The sequence below is a fragment of the Juglans microcarpa x Juglans regia genome, chromosome 5S, assembly GCF_004785595.1.
Source record: "Juglans microcarpa x Juglans regia isolate MS1-56 chromosome 5S, Jm3101_v1.0, whole genome shotgun sequence".
In the NCBI taxonomy this organism is placed as follows: Eukaryota; Viridiplantae; Streptophyta; class Magnoliopsida; order Fagales; family Juglandaceae; genus Juglans; species Juglans microcarpa x Juglans regia.
The window spans coordinates 21,775,008-21,792,522 of record NC_054603.1 but is presented as its reverse complement, the minus strand read 5'-3'; the positions used below and the strand labels follow the sequence as shown (position 1 = coordinate 21,792,522).

Sequence of the window (17,515 nt, the reverse complement as noted above, 5' to 3'; positions counted from 1 at the left end):
AAAGAACCCGAGATTTTTGTACTGCATCCTTAAAAAGTAATCTCGAAGCGCTCTAGCGCCACCTTTCCCAAGTCGCAGATGTCTTGCCTTATCCATATAATTACGACAATCCTTTTCAAAAAACGGGAGGTTCTCGAATCCACTTGCGCCAACAACAAGATTGCCAAAGCTCTTATTCATTTGAATCCTAGCCAGGTCATTTATATCTAGATCTCTTTTTATGGTCTTGCTAACTTCTTTATTGCAACGAAAGAAGCGGGATTTCTATGGACTGAGGCTGTGATTATGGATATTATGACATGTTGTCAACCGCACATTTCCCTCAACTTTTAAGACATTAATCTTTGCCTTACATTCCGTCTTTCCTATCAGACGTGGTTTGGCGACATTCAATGTTCTATTCTGGGCTTTCCCACCACGGGCACAAGCTAGGGTGACATATCTAAGAGTCTCATCATTGACCTTTTCACTCTTTTTTGTCATCACCCCAAACTTGCATTTCTTATCATATTGCTTATAATAGGTCAATAACTCTTCAAAAGAATTAAATTCCATCCCCGACTTTGGCTCCTCAATCATATCACCACCATCCATTTGGACACACTCAGGTGTCCCGACACTGCCATCCTTGGTATCTCGTGAATCTGGTGTATCCTCTTTACTCTCCTCATCAAGTCTAAAGGATGAATATGGTGCTTTAGTTTCCTTACAATTGGGTGGATCCTTTGTACGAACTCTTGAGCTCGTTGCAGAGCTGGTAGTGATGAGAGGAATGGGAGGTCCCATCCCATATTGAAATTTGTAACCAACATTCTGCACAAATCACAAAAATTAATGCAATTAAAATGTTTGAAAAAGCATATTTATTAAAAAAAATAATAACAAACTTGTATCACCACCTGAATGTTGATTGAATATTGGTTGCCATCTGGATATGACATAAAGGCCGGTGACCATGCAAGCACTGGTCCATGCCAAACGTGCATATAATTTGAAAGGTTTGGAGTAGTTGTTGAGATGTCCTAACATAAAAAATAATAATGAGAGTAGCAACCACGAAATATCAACTCAACACATTCCAACAAATCTTTAAAATAATATTACATACTGCTCTTGGAGGATTTTAGCTACTTGGTGTTAGCCCAACTGAGTGGTATTCTCCTTTTTCCATGCTAACAATCCCAAGGAAAACTATACCTCCTGCAAGAACAAGAAGAAAATCACCAGATTAAGTTGATCATTATTGTGAAAACAAAGGTTAGAAGCATCAATGTAAATGATCCAAATAAGTTAACAAAATAATTACATGAACAATTAGCATGTGCAATGAATTAAATTTATTAGCAAAAGAAATTGATTTTTTTAAAAACAATTGAAGAATGGACTCTATCATTTGAAAATTTCTTAATAATTTAACTATGAAATGGTTTTGTTTGAACGACCTAGTCTCTAAACCCCAAAATTAGCTCACTAATGGTATCACTCACCTTTATTACTAGAAATTTAGAACCTAATATGAAATTTATAAAGCATTCTGTAGAAAATCGACTATGGAATAATAAAAAAAAAAAATACAGTACTATTTCTTCCACATGTCCACTTCAATTGATTTATCTCACATAATATTTCTTGACTTAATTATCTAAATGTCTTCTTGTTCTTGTAGGAGGTACTATACACCAACCCAAACTATTCGCTAAACCATTGACCACGTATCCATTGAATCATAACAGACCCTTTTGTTCGCATTATGTAATTCAAAAATTGTCTTCTATTTTTTTTAATATAATGTCTTCATGTAGTTAAACATGAGAATGTGCCATTAATCCAAGGAAAACAGAATGCTAACCCTGTGGCAAGAAGCCAACAAAAACACAGAATGCCAACCAAGAAGCCAACAAAAACAAACTCTTTGCACTACCACATTATCTACGTAACAAGCGGCAAAATGAAATTCTAACATCTATAAAATGCGAACCATGTGGCAAAATTAATGGAGATAATCAGTGCAGAAAATTATTTCCTACTTCCTACACTTTTTGGCCGACCTCGACGAACACTGTGGCTTTGGAGCCTTCCTCTTTAACAACTAAAAATGCTTATAGATCTTTCTAGCCACCAAAACGCCAACAAAAACACCACACACGAAGGAAGGAAGCCACGAAGACAGGAAGCAGACAACGTGGGATGTCTTACTTGAAGCTAGAGACGAAGACACGAAGCCGAAGAATAGAGATAGAAGAGATCTCATAGCTGTTCACGCAAACACGAACGAGGATGTCTACGGTTCTTCTAGACCAAAAAATCGACTACCTTAGAGCTCAATTTCTTCTTCCACAGTTTTGTATTTTTGCATTTTTTTTTTTTTTTTGCTTTTTTTGTTTTTGTTTTTTGTTTTTTGTTTTTTTTTTCTTCGGAAATGTAAAAGTTCCCTCATTTTTCTTTCCGTCTTTGATTTCTTTTTTTTTTTTAATTAAATAAATCGGCTGACATGATGCCATGTTAGCTGGTTACGTAGCGGTTGCTATAGATGGTTGTTTATAGCAGTATTGTTATTTTTAAATGAATCCGCCCATCCGGAGTAACGGGCAGATTTTCAGCCGTTATCCCTGCAGGCTGGGCAGATTGGGTGGGCAGCCTCGATTGCATGGGCTTGCCGCCCAGCCCTCGCCATCAACAATGATTTTTCTGGACCAGCCATTTAGTATTTTGGAATGACTTGGAAAGGAATTTAGGCTTGGAATTTTACGTTTTAACACGCGCATCGGAATATCCCGAACTGGAAGACAGAATTTCTCCAACAAGAGTATTGTATATAGTAATCATACATTAACATTCCGGCATAAAACTGAAAAGAAGCAAGAAGTTTGATATTATTTTTTTATGATAATATATTCCAGCAATATACTCTCCAGCTGAACAGTTGGCATGAAAGGATGCCCAACCTTTGTTGAATTATTAGTTTATTTCTTAAGATTACACCTGATAATTCATCGGTTAAATATTTTAGTAAGACGATCTGGAGAAGGTATCAGTAGCCATGGTCCTGAGGTCGCTGGATTCCGTTAACAAATCAAATGAAGTGAAAGAATGTGGAGGGAGGATGACATCCATGTCCTTGCCAGCATTTTCGAGCAGAGTCTTGGCTGGCTTGACCTGCATTTTCACAATGAAAGACAACGAAAAATAAAAAAAATAAACCTTTTGATAAATGTTAATCAAGAGAAAGATATTTGCAACTGTTAATTGTGCAACCGCCGCGTAATCGCTTTGAAAAAAATGAATAAAATATGGGACCCACATGAAAAAATTAATTTTTTAATAGTGGACCTCACTCTTTTTCAAAGCGATTATGGGGCATTTATGGACTTCACAGTTGTATGTAGAATTACTCGTTAATCAAACACCCTAGGCTAGTTCCCTGTATAAGGTTCTATTAAACTTCTGGTAAATTTCTTAAAACTGAACTGTTTTAGTCTCTAATACAAAATGAATATAGTCCTTTGCCTTCTGCTTAAGTATCTCTCCTTTGTGACTCAAAACAATTGATACAAATATCTCTCCTTTATGTGCATGCAAGGGCTTGAAAAGAAGTGCAGAAACAAAAATAGAAACTTGTTCCAAGAAATTAGAGTAACTAGATTGGTATAATAACTAAAGATGTTAATAAAAAAAGATTGATATCGAGGACAACCCAAAAAGCATCCTCATTACTATATAGGCAAGATTATCCGTTAAGAGGAGGGGATTAAATAAGATTATAGCCATAAAACAAAATCAGGAAGTACTAGAACATGCTTTTAGAAATTTGGATGAGGTATACCTAGTGATTAAAAGGATAGCCAAATATTCCCTAAAGTAAATTAAGTGGTAAAGAATAAATGCATAAGAATGAAAAACTCACTAGAAGATAATAAATGTACCATTTACAATTCGATATCTCAAAAACTTAAGCTGATAGGGTTATCTCTAAATAAATGAAGATGTATTATCATCAAGGAGTGATACGTTGAAAGCCGAGTGTGCGACAAAGGGGAGGACTATGGAAACAATGTGCAATCAGACTACATATATTTCAGAACATAAAATTGTTTTGGAACCCTAGTTAACAGAAGATTGGCAGTATGTTATGCCTCAAGTTCCTTTTTATACCACTTCCTGCGTCTACCATAGTTAATAAAGCAAAAGAGGGTAGCATTTTTTCTTTTGCTTGAAGCATACTCAAAATTGTGGATTGCATAAAAACCATTGTCGAAGGCCATCTCATCAAAAGAAATCTAAGGAGCAAAGGTTCTGATGATATCCTCCTACATCTCCTTAGAACAAGCACTTGAATCTCAGGAAATTTAAGAAGTCCTTGGTATCATTTCGAAAGACAGACTCAAATTCTTCCATGAAATTTTCAGAAAATGGGGGACTCTCTGACACATTTTGAGATCCAACTTTGACTGCATAGCCAGGGGTTGTACTTGGCTTTATTGTCGGTTTACAGATCTTCAATCATCTTTATATTTATGAGAATAATTTTCCCCTTTGTCAAGTTTTCGTCTCCTTTTATATCATACTGCCATTTTTTATTTGTGGTGGATCCAGGGAGTCATGGAAGCCATCAACTAAACAAGAGACATGATGACCCTAGATAGACTGAATTGACTAGAAGATTTTAATAGCAAAACTTGGCTAAATTGTTGATATTTAATTAGTTCCTGATTAAATCAACATTTATTCAGAAGTAAATAAATAAATCAACATTTAACTGCTAATAACTTTTCCTTTAGCTTTTCACCAAACTTTGGCTGGGTGTGAAGATGGTGGAAAAATCTTATCACGACCATTATCTTTCAAAATATTTCAGAATGTACCCCTAGATCATTGTCATGGTCAAAGAATATTTCACTTACTTCATAATTATATACTAATAACTTCTCCTAATATTTCATAATGTCCAGAGATCATCTTTTATTGAAGATAATCATGAAAAGGGCATTCATAAAGTGTACCTCTGAAATAGCATGTACAAATACATGAATATGTGGAGAACCCCACATCAGTTAGAAGACATGCTTTCTGATACGACCAAAAAAGAGATTTCTGAATTACCTTTGTTGGCTCTTGGAAGGAATTCTCATCCATGAGATTACTAGAGGTGAGTACTGTCTTTGTTGACCCAGATAACTGTATTAAGTTGTGCTCCATTCCATCCACGCTAATCTTGAGATTAACTTGGTCACTTCCAAAGTTCACGACCTGCAAAAAGAAAAAAAATCCTCCCAGAATGAAAACAATGCCAATAAGTCAGATACAGACAATAGTCCAATCAGTTTATAAGACAGTGACAAAAGCCATTGATGCAACTATCAAGTTTGAGAACTTCAAGGATATACGCAAAGAGAGCTTAGCAAAATCACTACAAAGATTCATCACACTGATCTGAATGTTACACGACCCATTGTTGCACTATATCTTGCCTTTCATCAATATATTTATCTATCGATGCATTTTGAGTACGTGTTTTTTTTCTCCTGTATAGTCAACAATTGAAATTTACTACCTCTAGAAAAAACCATCTCTCCACCATTTTAACTTCATGTATACAAGAAATTAGTACACATATAAGTTTGCTAAATAAAAAAAGCTTGCTAAATCACATTACACCCAATATTTGATTGAAAGGCAAAACTATAGAATGATTAAAAAACTATTGTTGTTCCTAAAGTTGGGTAGATGGGTGCTCAATATACCACTTGCGTATGGTGTCTAACAATGTTCTGCAGTCTTGGACTTCCATAGGATGGTTCTTTCCTTTCATGTCTACACATAAATTAGAAAGCATGGAGGTTTTTTTTTTTTGTGCCAACAGAAGCACATTTAATACACACAACTATAGCACAACATTCAGCATAAAAAACTCAAGTTTCTCAATAACTGCAGATGAACCCCAACCAATAAATAAATAGATATCCAATGCATACTTGTTGTGTATGTATAAGAAAAAGGGGAGTGCAACCACAGAATGAATACAGGCAAAGATAGCAACATGAACACAAAAAGGAATGGTACAATGCATAATAAGACACCGTATCATTTCATCCAATACAATTTATGAAAGAACGTTAATAAGAGCCAATACCTGCATTTCTTGCAACACAAATGACCAAAATGTTATAAGAAAACAAAGAGTATGCCAGCTAAACAAATTTTTGAGTGTCAACAATAGAAATTATATATATAAGATATGTAATATACACTTCTGGAGTGATCCTCTGAGAGAGAGAGAGAGAGAGAGAGAGAGAGAGAGAACCATTCTTTCAGGATAAGTGATTCATGAAAACAATTACCTCATGGTTTCCAGTGAACAAAGTAAAATCCAAAAATATCTTTGAATTTGTATGTGCTGGAAAATGGGGTAGTGCATAAAGATAGTGAGATTAATTACAAGTAAGCATACCTTTATTTTTAGGTAAGTTTTGTCAACATCCGAGTCTTCCCAAGTAATTGCAGATGCAATAAGAGAAGTAGATGTATTTGATTTGAGTGTTGTATGAAGAACAGTTGCTCCACTCGACTCCGTGAAAAAACGTTGCACCCAGTAGCTTGGTGTTCCATACTGCTGTGAAGAATCAAAGACAATTGCATCTGGGTTCCACCTTGATAGATAGTTTTACAATTTCAGTACAACAATTATATAGCATAGAGGTTCAATTTTCTCTTTCAAAAGTCAAACAGGTGGAAAGATATTTTAAAAATAAAAGTTTGGGAGAAAAATTACCGCCTGTCATTGGCATTCACAAAAAGTGGTGCATAGCTTGCCATTTCAACTACATCACTGCATTGAAATAATGGAAGTCCTTAGCAGCTTATTTCTCTGATAGATGATAATATTCTTCATGATTGAGATGGTCAGACATTTTAAACAAACACGTATTTATTTACGATCTCCTCCGGCCAGAAACTCAACTATTAAGAAAACTGCTCATCAGGTATGTTTGAGAGGCTTAACATTGTGAATTTGGCCAATTAATACAAATCAAAGCAGGTTAGATTGAGACAAACTAGGCATTCTTTCTGTATACCCAATTGTATTTACTAGTGAAACTAAATGGCCGCATGTGGAAGCTGTTACCCTTAAAAACTGAACTGAAAATTTCCGAACATTGGACAATTTCATAATTATGGTGTTTAATGTGGGTGGATTTGGTCAGGGGGATGTCGTATTTCTAGATCCATTACGCGTCCAAGGCCTTTTGTTCTTCTTGGCATCTTTTATTTTGGCACAAATATTTTTGGTTCTTAAAAGGAAAAGGATTGAAGGTTCAATTGTCTGAAATGAATTCTAGAACCGTGAATTTATCACCATAAAGTTTCTAAAAAGAACCAAATATTTGTTGGCAAACAACAAGACCTGTCCTAACGGATGGTACTTGAAAGCTAGGTTGCCTGAAACTGATTTTTTGTTACTGTCGTCGTGCATTTTGTAAGGGTCAGAAGTAATCACCAACTTATTTGGTGATTCACTTCTTGTCACTCAATTGCCAAAGCATGTTTTTCGGTTAGCATCAGTCATGTCTAGTCTCTTCAGGGTTGGTGGGATCACTTGGAACTGCAAGCTTGGGATGTTATGGACAGCATTTGTAGATTTCCATTTTTTGGAATTTTCCTTTCTTTTGTATTATTTGTATTTTGCTTTCTTCTTGGCTCAACTAGAGAAATGATTAGAATGTTAATTGTTCCACAGCTAGTACTAATACATATCACATGCATCTTAGCACCCTCTACACATTATCACTAAATATTATAATGAATTTATCGCTAAATAAAGGCTCAACACGTGCTTTGTTTCGGTTAATCTCAATCTATTTCCCATACAACATTGTCTAAAGCCATACGATCCATTATATCCTAGCTATCATGGCTTCTCTCACACCCTCTACACATTCTATCTGACCAGTTTATTGACCTTTTAGCACCCTTAGTTTAAATTAAATGATTCTTTTGTCGGCAGATGCCTGTGTTGCATCCAAGCAAACCATATAGGATGGCATCCTTCATTTTATCAAAAAGCATCACCACCGTTTCCTTCTCATAAAGGCTTTTGGATTTGGTTTTATTTATTTATACTCTGCTCATCCATCTCAACATCATCATTCTCGCTACAAACAGTCTTGAGTATTTTAGATATCAGTTCAAACCATTCACTAATGGAGGCCTCTGTTGGCCTCAATTTGTGCCAGCCAATGACAATGAAATATTCTACATTAAAATAATTACACGATTGATGAAATGAACTATGCCCACTCAAGAACCTCTCTTGACTCATTAATTCAAGTTGATATACCTCAAGTTCATCATTTTAATAATTAACATGCACGAGAAAGATGGTTTATAATATATATGTAAGCATGTTTATTTATGATTTTACCTCTATTAATCAATCTGAATGACTTATTATATGTACCAAGAAACAAAATGGATTCAACCAATCCATTGAAGCTAGTGAGCCTCTCCTGGAGGATCATTCAAATTATCAGCAATACTGAAATCTTAACAGCCAATCTGCAGCTAATGATTTTTTTCCCTCTCTGAAATGGGAAAGATATTAGGAACACTTTGTTCTTCAATCCCCTAGAAGGAGGGAAGTCCATAACTCTCACCAGAAGAAAATCCACCTCAACCTCCTTACTGCTAATCTACCTGTCCAAACCCCCGAGTTCACATTTAAGGTTGTCTTATGGAACTCTAACTCAATCATTCCATCTGCTTAGCACAGTTGGGAGCATTAAGACTAATTTCTTCACTATTGCATGCCACCAACCATTATGGAACTAAAATATTTATAATCATAACTATGGAATATTTTTCAAACATCGAATCCATCCAATGTTGAGTTGGTTAGGTGTTCTACAATTTCAAAATATCAAATAGCTTCTTGCTGAAGTTCAGATGACCAGTAGTTAACATAACAACTAACATGCCTAGAGATATAACTTCTCTGCCAATGGTAACCAAGGCAGAATATTTCTATAATATACACTATTTCTAAATAAAAATGAATGAAATTTTTTGTTCACAAATGAAAATCTAGTGGAGTAAAATAGTTAATGTTTTACACTGGGAAAAAGAGTGGGGAAAACTCATCATGTTATAGAAGTTTCAACAGTGGCCCGATACCTTAGTTTACTATTTCCCCGCAAAGAACTTATCAAGAGAAGGCAAAAAGAAATGTCAAATTTGGTGTGAAGTGAAGTAATTACATTTTGCAAGAACAATATTACAGGACGCAAGTTAAAAAGTTACATCAAACCTGTTCTTTTCAATCCCAATAAGGAATGCAGCCTCAGCCAGTGCTGCTAAAAGACTTCCCTTGCCAGCATCTTTCCCAGTTACAGCATACTCACTTACAAAAGCCTGAATTGTATTTCAATGGAAACATTATTCATAGGTATTTCATCAAAAGTAAATATTATAAGAGGAGCGCACCAACACACCTTTGGACCATCACGTGGTGTATTATCAAACTGATGAGCCAAAGAAAACAAGTTGTTGGCAGACGTATAAATCTAAACAAGAAGCCAGACAGTGGTAAGAAGATTCTCGTTCCTTGTTGAGCAACATAAGACTGAATACATTCAAATCATAACGCAATTGTTTGTTGACAAAGGTCCATTCACATATGAAATAAAAGAAATGGTGATAGAAATTTTACATGAAAATCATAAAAGTGGGCCGGATGATCCAACGCTCGAGAAGACCCATCACAATTTGAGATCATTTTGATATCTGGATAGGTCTTGTTTATGGCACTATAGAACTTGAGGTAATTTCCTGGCCAATAAACAAGTAAAGAAGATAAGTAATAAATAAAAGGAATCCACAAACAATCCGTATCGCAATGATAGTTTGTTCTTTAATTTTTCGGGTTTTAATTTTTTTAGAAGGAATAATGGATATTGCAACTAAATTATGGCTGGCAGTTAAATTAAGCATCCAGTACACTTCACAATCTCCTTGGAAGCCAAAGTCGAGAGTTTTTCAACAATGCTTTTAGTGAGATGTGCATGAGAAAGACATAATGAGCCATATAAAGGCCAATAAGGATCATTAGTGTGACTATTAGTTTTTTTCTTAGAATACTAGAGTTTACATCATTAGACATTAGGAAAAATAGTCATAGATCTGTGTGATGCACAAGAATAACTATTTTAAATAAATACTATTAATTATTCTAGATTATTATACCCATTATAAAGGGAAGTAAAGCTCATTGATTATATGACTTTGGAAATAAGATAAAATGGGAAATAGACTTTACTGATTTATACAGAAAAAAATAATTTAGCAATATGGATAGGTGGTACACGGACATCTTACTTGATGTATGGAGTAGGTCATCTTATGCTCAATTTATAAGCTATTTTGTAAAACTAAGCACAACATCATCAACAACTAAAAATATATGCAAACCTCGGTAATTCTTTTTCCCACAATCCTCATTCCCTATAGCAACATATCTCAAGTCAAAAGGTTCTGGGTGTCCCATTGCAGCTCGAATGGAACCCCATGTAGAATTAGGATCACCTCTGGCAAACTCAATACCATCAAGGGCTTCCTGTAATCAAGTCAGATTTAATCAAAGAAAATTATACAGCATAGCAATATATAATTTTACCACCAATCAATGAGGCTGAATTCTACAAAACATGAATGGGGGAGATGTTAGTAACACGAAATTGGTTTCATTTTTCTTTTGTTATCAGGTTCCCCCCTTTTGACCGATAAAACTCTATTAAAATGTTATCCGTAATAACAACAGAAATTAGGCCAATGAGATTCAAATGAAACATCTTCCCTCCATAAAATGCAGTTAACGTTGAAGTATTAACTTGATCAAGTTGATCAACTTAATGTAGTAGGAAGCAACAAAATCAGACTTACTTGCACAAAAGGAATGACACTGGAAGTATCAACTTGATCATTATGACTGACTCCTGTAGAATTGTTTACATAAAGATAATAAGAGATATATCATTCAACTGCTATATTGAAAAGAAAAATAGTTAAAATCACCAAGCATTGGTTAAGTACCATTATTGAACACCCATATTGGCAACGTCCCTAGGTCCTCTGCTAGCTGCAGAAATGGAAAAAAAAATAATATTATGGATTAATACATGCTCAAGCAGCATACATAGCACTTATTCAGGTTACTAAGAACTACAAAAATACTCCACCCACAACATTAAATAAGATACCTACTTGGAGAAACTCAAAATAGCCAAGGCCATCATCCGTCCAGTACATCCAAACATCACCGAAATGCCCTGGTCGCTCCTCCCAGGGTCCAACGGTTGCTTTCCAGCGAAATGCATTTCTTAACCATTCACCTTCAACAAAACAGCCACCTGATGCAATATATTCGGAGGGAATACATCTATAGTTAGGTTGGAAGATCAATCTGAAAGGCTTCATAAGTTTTTGTCCATTTCACTCACCAAAAAGTTATAGGATTTGTGGCTTTTCAGCATTAAATTAAGGTAAAGTAACATACAATACAACCCTTCTTTTTCATAAGCAATAAAACATGTAAGAAAAGCCCCTGAATATGGTATTGCCCCAGAATAACAAAAAAAGGATAAAGAATTCCACCTGAAGATTTAAAGTCAAAACAATCCATAAACCTAAGACAGACATCAAAGAGGCAAAATAAGTGTGAATTAAGACCCATTTGAAGAAAACTCTGTTTTTTTTTTTTTTTTTTTTTTTTTTTTTATAGGTAGATCTGTCTGAACAAAACTTCAAGAAAACTCTACTTGATTTCACAAATGGATTTCTCCGCACCAACAAAAGCACACGTCGTGTGTCATAAAGGGAAAAATGCTGAGACAAATAAGTAATCAAAACAAGGAACCGCCATGTGCCTAAAAGGAAGGCATAGATCAAGTATTCAAAAAAGATAAACCTCAATATCCACATATTTAGACTCAGAAACCGGTACGATCAAGTCTAAATATTACTAAGTTCACTTGTATGAAAAAAACCACTACCATGAAAATTTTAGTTTGAAGACATAAAATTATAATTACCTGGAAATCTGAAAAATCGAGGTTTTAGATCTGCCAGCATTTCAACAAGCTCACTTCGGAAACCATGTCCCTGTGCCAAGACAACGTTTGTCAAATGACTAACTAGACATGCTAGGAATGCATGTACCAAGGCGTAAGAAGACGCTCTTTGTGACTATCAATGTCAAAACTGGAAAATGAGTAAATAAACAATTATTTTGGATAACTTATGCTGAAGATCTCATTTTCCAACGTGAAAAAAGCATCATGGATTAAAGGTGAAACCTTGCATATATAATCTATATAGAAGTTTCAAACTTCCATAAGGTAGTTCCACTTCCAATGTCCGAATCTCAAAAATTGGTCAAAGAAGATTTGTACTCCCTTACGTTTCTATGTCATTAAGTGGCTATGGCTTTTAACCAAACTTAAGGAGGAGAATTTCAACTTCAAAAATACAATGGTGGCTAAATGCTTGTCAGGTTGTTGACAATAATAGCACAATCTATGCAGATTTGTCTCAGATTTTTCACGGATTATTACTTTTTTTAATTAATGTATTGTACCTTCTTTTTTTCACTCTTAATGGACTTCCTGGGATAAAGTCCCGAAGCTTCATTAGAGCAATTTAGTTTATACTACCTTTTAAAGGGGTTGACATAAAAGCAAGAAACAACATTAGCATAAGGAAGTGCAGCTGATAATTGCCACTTGCAGAAACCACAAGAGGCTTATGTATTCAGACTACTTTTTACTAGATTTACAAATAAACATCTGATTTTTAAGGCAAGGGAGGCCTTAAAAATAATCTATAACCATCTCATATTCAAAGATCTTTCCTTAATGTGCATATTTTCACAATCAAAATTAAGACAAAGTAAGTGTTACCCCCTGCATCAGGCATGAAAAACACCGGGTTACGTGTATAAATTCCATTGCATGGTACAAGGGAGAGGGGCAATGCAAAGAAACATGAAAAATAAATAGGCACCCCATCACTTATGATGGACAGATTGGATTCACCAACCATCCTTAAAGAACACATTCAATTCATTCATTTATAAACATTTGAGATTATCGGTTTCCTTTCACCTCCTTTCTAAAAAGAGAGAGATACATGCTTATTTAGGATAATTACAATAGTTACACTCATATAAAAAGAATGTATAAATGTATAACATATTATATCTATGTATACAAGCCACAGTTTGAGCATATTTATAACTCATATAAAAGCATATATGCGATAGAAAATCAGCAAATACCTTGTATGTATCCAAGGGCATAGCTGACACTTGGTCAAACCAAATAACTCCTTTCCTGGTTGTTGTCAATTGAAGTCTAGAATTAGGATTTGTGGCATTGGCTTTCAACAGGACCTCCATCTTTGTCCAGTTAGAGACCTCAGATGCAGAAGCTCTGCGAGGCAAGGAATGTATTTCAAAGGATGCATTAGCCCCATTTGATCACATAACATTTACAGAACTCTGAACGAATGTGCAAATGATACTCACATAATGTTAGCAGTTGATAGAGTCTGCAAGCCGTCTGAGCCCATCAATGATACAGATACATTAATTGCTCCTGAAGAACGAACATACAGAACCACTTTGTATGTCTTTCCTTTCAGAATATTCTGAAAGAAAACAAAAGGCAGTTTGTCACACTACAGCATCTTGTTTCCTACACAATTAAATCTCCTCAAGCTCACATAGACTCTAAATCGTTTCAAAATATTCATTATTTTCCCACAAAGTTCGTGATTCCATGCACACTAGATTTGGACCTTTAAGTCTTCCGGATCAGGGTGAAAAAGAAATAAAGGGAGCAAAAAGGTTTGAAGCATATTCATATCAGTAATCTTGTACAAGAGGTAGCAACTAGTGCTTACCATGCCCCAAAAGCCTGGGTTATAAACACCAACGCCCCAGCTGGACAGATAGCAGTACCTTCACTGCCACATAGCACCTCCATTCGGAGTGCAACCTTATTGCGTTCAAAACATGACGAGCGGTCGGTCGATACTATAAGGGAAAAGTCATCCCCAATAATAGACCAGGGGTCAATATTTGAGGGAACATTAGGGCCCCCAGCTTCAAAACCTGGACAAGGAACTTCATGAGAATCCCTGATATTATAATATACAGAGGAATTTGAAGTCAACCGGACATGAAAAGGCATGTGAGCCACCAATCTGCCAAATTCAAATATCACGTATTGCATCTAAAAAGCTGGTAGTGTGTGACAACAAATAGATAGACAAAGATATAAAATGTCATAGGAAGATTCAATGAGGATTTTTAGACCGATATTGTAACGCCCTAAGGGAGGTCTAAGCCATATTTGGGCCTATACTCCAAAAGGACTAGTCAATGGTACAATTGGAGGCCCATTAGAACATTGTAAAGTAGCAAATACTTCTTCCTTCCAAGCAATGTGGAATCTCATAGCCCACCTACACTAACCACTCAATATGGGATATCACATATACAAAGCTAGCTTGAGAGTTGGATACCGAATTATAAATCTTCTGTAAATCTAAGAAAAGTAATATCAAGCATTTAGTGAGAATCTGGCACACATTGAAACGCTTACTATGGGTCTCTTCTTTCTACTATTTTGGTCATATATTGGAAGTTTAGAGTAGTAGGAAATTATCACCTCTGTTGCTCACAAGCTCTGCCCACAACCCCCCAGCACCGGCATGGTTGATCTCCTGCAGAAGCATTTGAGATGATGATCATTTACCCTAGTCATAAATTTCTATTACGCACAGAAATCATCATACACATTATAAAGGCTCACAAATTCTACACAGTTTATCCATCTAATTATTTTTCTCCAAAGAAACATTTTACAAGATTAAAATCAAATGGAGCATGGCCAGACCAATCAAGCTTCCATTTAAAAAGTCTCAAACTCCTAGAGATACACAACTCCATTTTGGTGCACAGGTATGCATACATGAATGTGTAAACGCAGGCATGCATATGTGTTGCCATTTGCAAGGATACAAACTTGAACTAAACCATAGTTACAATACAGATAGCATATAAAGCACAACTGGGAACTCAAAAAAAGAAACTATGAAGATTTAAGAGAGAGAAAAAGAGACCAACTGAAAATCAATCAGAATTTTTTATAGGTGAAAATCAAGCAGAATTGAAGGGAATGTGTAATTCCAGGTCAACAAACTAACCTCAAAAAATATTCCAAAAAGTGTTTTGGGTATTGGCCGTCCCAATTCTTTAGAAGCATTTACAAGCAGCAATGCTGTTTGGTTGGCGTCAACTCCAATAGCAAGACATTGAGGCACAAAAAAATTCCCAACGAAAAAGTAAAGCAGAAGAACACTGTAAGGGACCTTGCAAGAACCCATTTTGTACTCACCACATCTGATCTGTTCAAAACCTTATGAAGACATAAAGGAGCATATTCAGTTACATTCTGACCAATCAAACAAAACGAGAAGATAAAAGGATAAGCAACACGTTTGTCTGATATGCCCAAGATTAGGAACTGCCGAAAATTAGGAACCCGTAAGCAACTGTTTGATCAGTACCATTTAGCCACTGTCAGATGAATACTACTACCAGCTATATAAATTGGACAATATAATTAATACGAAGTGTCTTTTCCAAATATTTTGGGATGAAGAATGAGAGTAATAAATAGTTGACGCTGATGACTTCATGATAAAATCCCACTTACATTATTTCATTTATATGATCTCTATTTTAATCTGGAGGAGGCAATAAATGTAAACTGCCGAGTTTGTAAAGTTTTCATTGCAATTGCAGCAGAGGTAGTGGCTTGAACAATTTCCCGTGATTGAATACAAGAGGGGAAGAGAGAGAGAGAGAGAGAGAGAGAGAGAGTTGTTGAAACACCCCGAAATAATAGAGCAGACCCAAACAAAAAGTAGAACCGTGAATCAGAAACTAAGCCTTAAAATGACATTATTGCCTTCGTTACCAATCTAATCAAGAACAAAACAACACAGAGAATGAACTTCAGTTCAATTATCATAGTCAACCAAAAAAGGGAGAACCCAAGTTTAAAAGCAAAACAACAGAATACCCAACAATCATCCAAGACGCAATTCCATTAATACAGAATATAAGTCCAGAAATAATGATCCCCAGAAATAAGTTTTAGAAGGGAAATTCAAAGGGGAGAGAGAGAGAGAGAGAGAGAGAGAGAGAGAGATAGAATTACCAGGATGGATTGTTGGGGAAAGAAAACAGGAGTGAGACAACAGTGTTGCTGGATGGATGGCGGATGTCTCCAACGAGTGGGAGGTTTGACTCTGTCTGTCTTCAATGCCTAAAGTTTATCCCAACAGAGTCAATTTATAATTGGGTCGAGAGTGTTTGTTGCCTTGCTTTCGCGTAAGCAAAATATGTTTTCCTTTGGTTTGGGCAGTGGATTGCAAGGTACAACTTCGTCATTTGCTCGTGGACCCCTCGCCATGGATTCCATCTTCCCCATAGTTTTTTTTAGTAAAAATCCTTTGTCTACATCTCGCCCTTAATTATAACAAGAGTACTAAAGAGAGAAGATCTCTTCATAAAACGTAGGATAATTGGAATATTATTCTACCCATCTCTTATATATGTTTACGATTTCGTCAACAAATACGCATGCACAAGATGCTCTAAATGCATTACCTTTTACGTATTCGTTTAAATCATCCAATAAATTTTGTTACTAAAGACTTCGTAGAATTGGATGATTATTTATTGAGAAATGCTATGCATTAACTACAAGTTATTCTCACACTTCACATTTATAGTTTTTTTATAGAGTGTGTGAGAGTATTTTTCATAAAATATGAAGTAATAAATAATAACTAATGAGAATAATTTTTTTTATTTTGATTTCCATTCTTATCGGGCCAACTGATTCGAATCCAATTTTATTCTGGTGTTGCAATATAATTAGAAAATCAGGCCGAGTAAGCCCAATAAAAAATAGAACATAGCGTAATTGGAAGCTCCCCTTCGTTATCATTTCACGATTTATTAATAAAGAGCAAAAATTTTTTATTCTGCGAGTGTACGATCACTTAGATAAATTATTATCAAAGTCATTTCACGATCACATTAATAAAATGATGTTACTTTTATAATTTATAAAAATAATATTTATTTTAAAACATTATTATGTAAAATATTATAAAAAGTGATGTGCATTTATTATTTTTTCCGCTAAATATGGGATATGTTATGAGAAGTTAATCAGATCTGCCTTATAAAAAATAATCATATTTGCGGTGGTCTTTAAAAGTTATTTTGATAATTGATGGTATGCTAGAACTTAGATATTTCCTTAGGTCGGATTTAAACTTTAAGTACTCCAGCCTCAGTCTCACTAGAAAATTCAATAAATTATTAAGCAACTAATAATAGATAATAGTTGCAAAACTGCTTGAAATAACTCAAGAACTATGAGCA

The 17,515-nt window shown here is 35.2% G+C and overlaps 2 protein-coding genes and 1 long non-coding RNA gene across 3 annotated transcripts; all 3 read right to left on the bottom strand.

Annotated features, from left to right (window-relative positions):
* Positions 1-264: 264 nt before the first annotated feature.
* Positions 265-1,089, bottom strand: LOC121267209 (protein FAR-RED ELONGATED HYPOCOTYL 3-like). Its single transcript, XM_041171061.1, has 2 exons — positions 900-1,089; positions 265-813 (listed from the first exon to the last, which is right to left on the bottom strand). The coding sequence occupies exons 1-2, from the start codon at positions 984-986 to the stop codon at positions 265-267; spliced, it is 636 nt and encodes a 211-aa protein (XP_041026995.1). The 5' UTR covers positions 987-1,089.
* Positions 1,090-2,734: 1,645 nt separating this feature from the next.
* On the bottom strand, positions 2,735-16,472 carry LOC121267435 (alpha-L-arabinofuranosidase 1-like). The gene is given in 19 exon segments (XM_041171293.1): positions 2,735-3,156; positions 5,101-5,247; positions 6,449-6,647; positions 6,770-6,826; positions 9,302-9,405; positions 9,486-9,557; positions 9,704-9,822; positions 10,462-10,606; positions 10,933-10,985; positions 11,083-11,128; positions 11,254-11,399; positions 12,081-12,150; positions 13,325-13,478; positions 13,574-13,695; positions 13,951-13,988; positions 13,991-14,161; positions 14,721-14,775; positions 15,259-15,470; positions 16,278-16,472. Coding segments are annotated over 18 exon segments (2,028 nt in total). The 5' UTR covers positions 15,439-15,470; positions 16,278-16,472; the 3' UTR covers positions 2,735-3,006.
* Positions 7,692-9,295, bottom strand: LOC121267436. The gene is made up of 2 exons (XR_005940995.1): positions 8,813-9,295; positions 7,692-8,754 (listed from the first exon to the last, which is right to left on the bottom strand). It is a non-coding gene; the product is annotated as an uncharacterized LOC121267436 (long non-coding RNA).
* Positions 16,473-17,515: the final 1,043 nt, after the last annotated feature.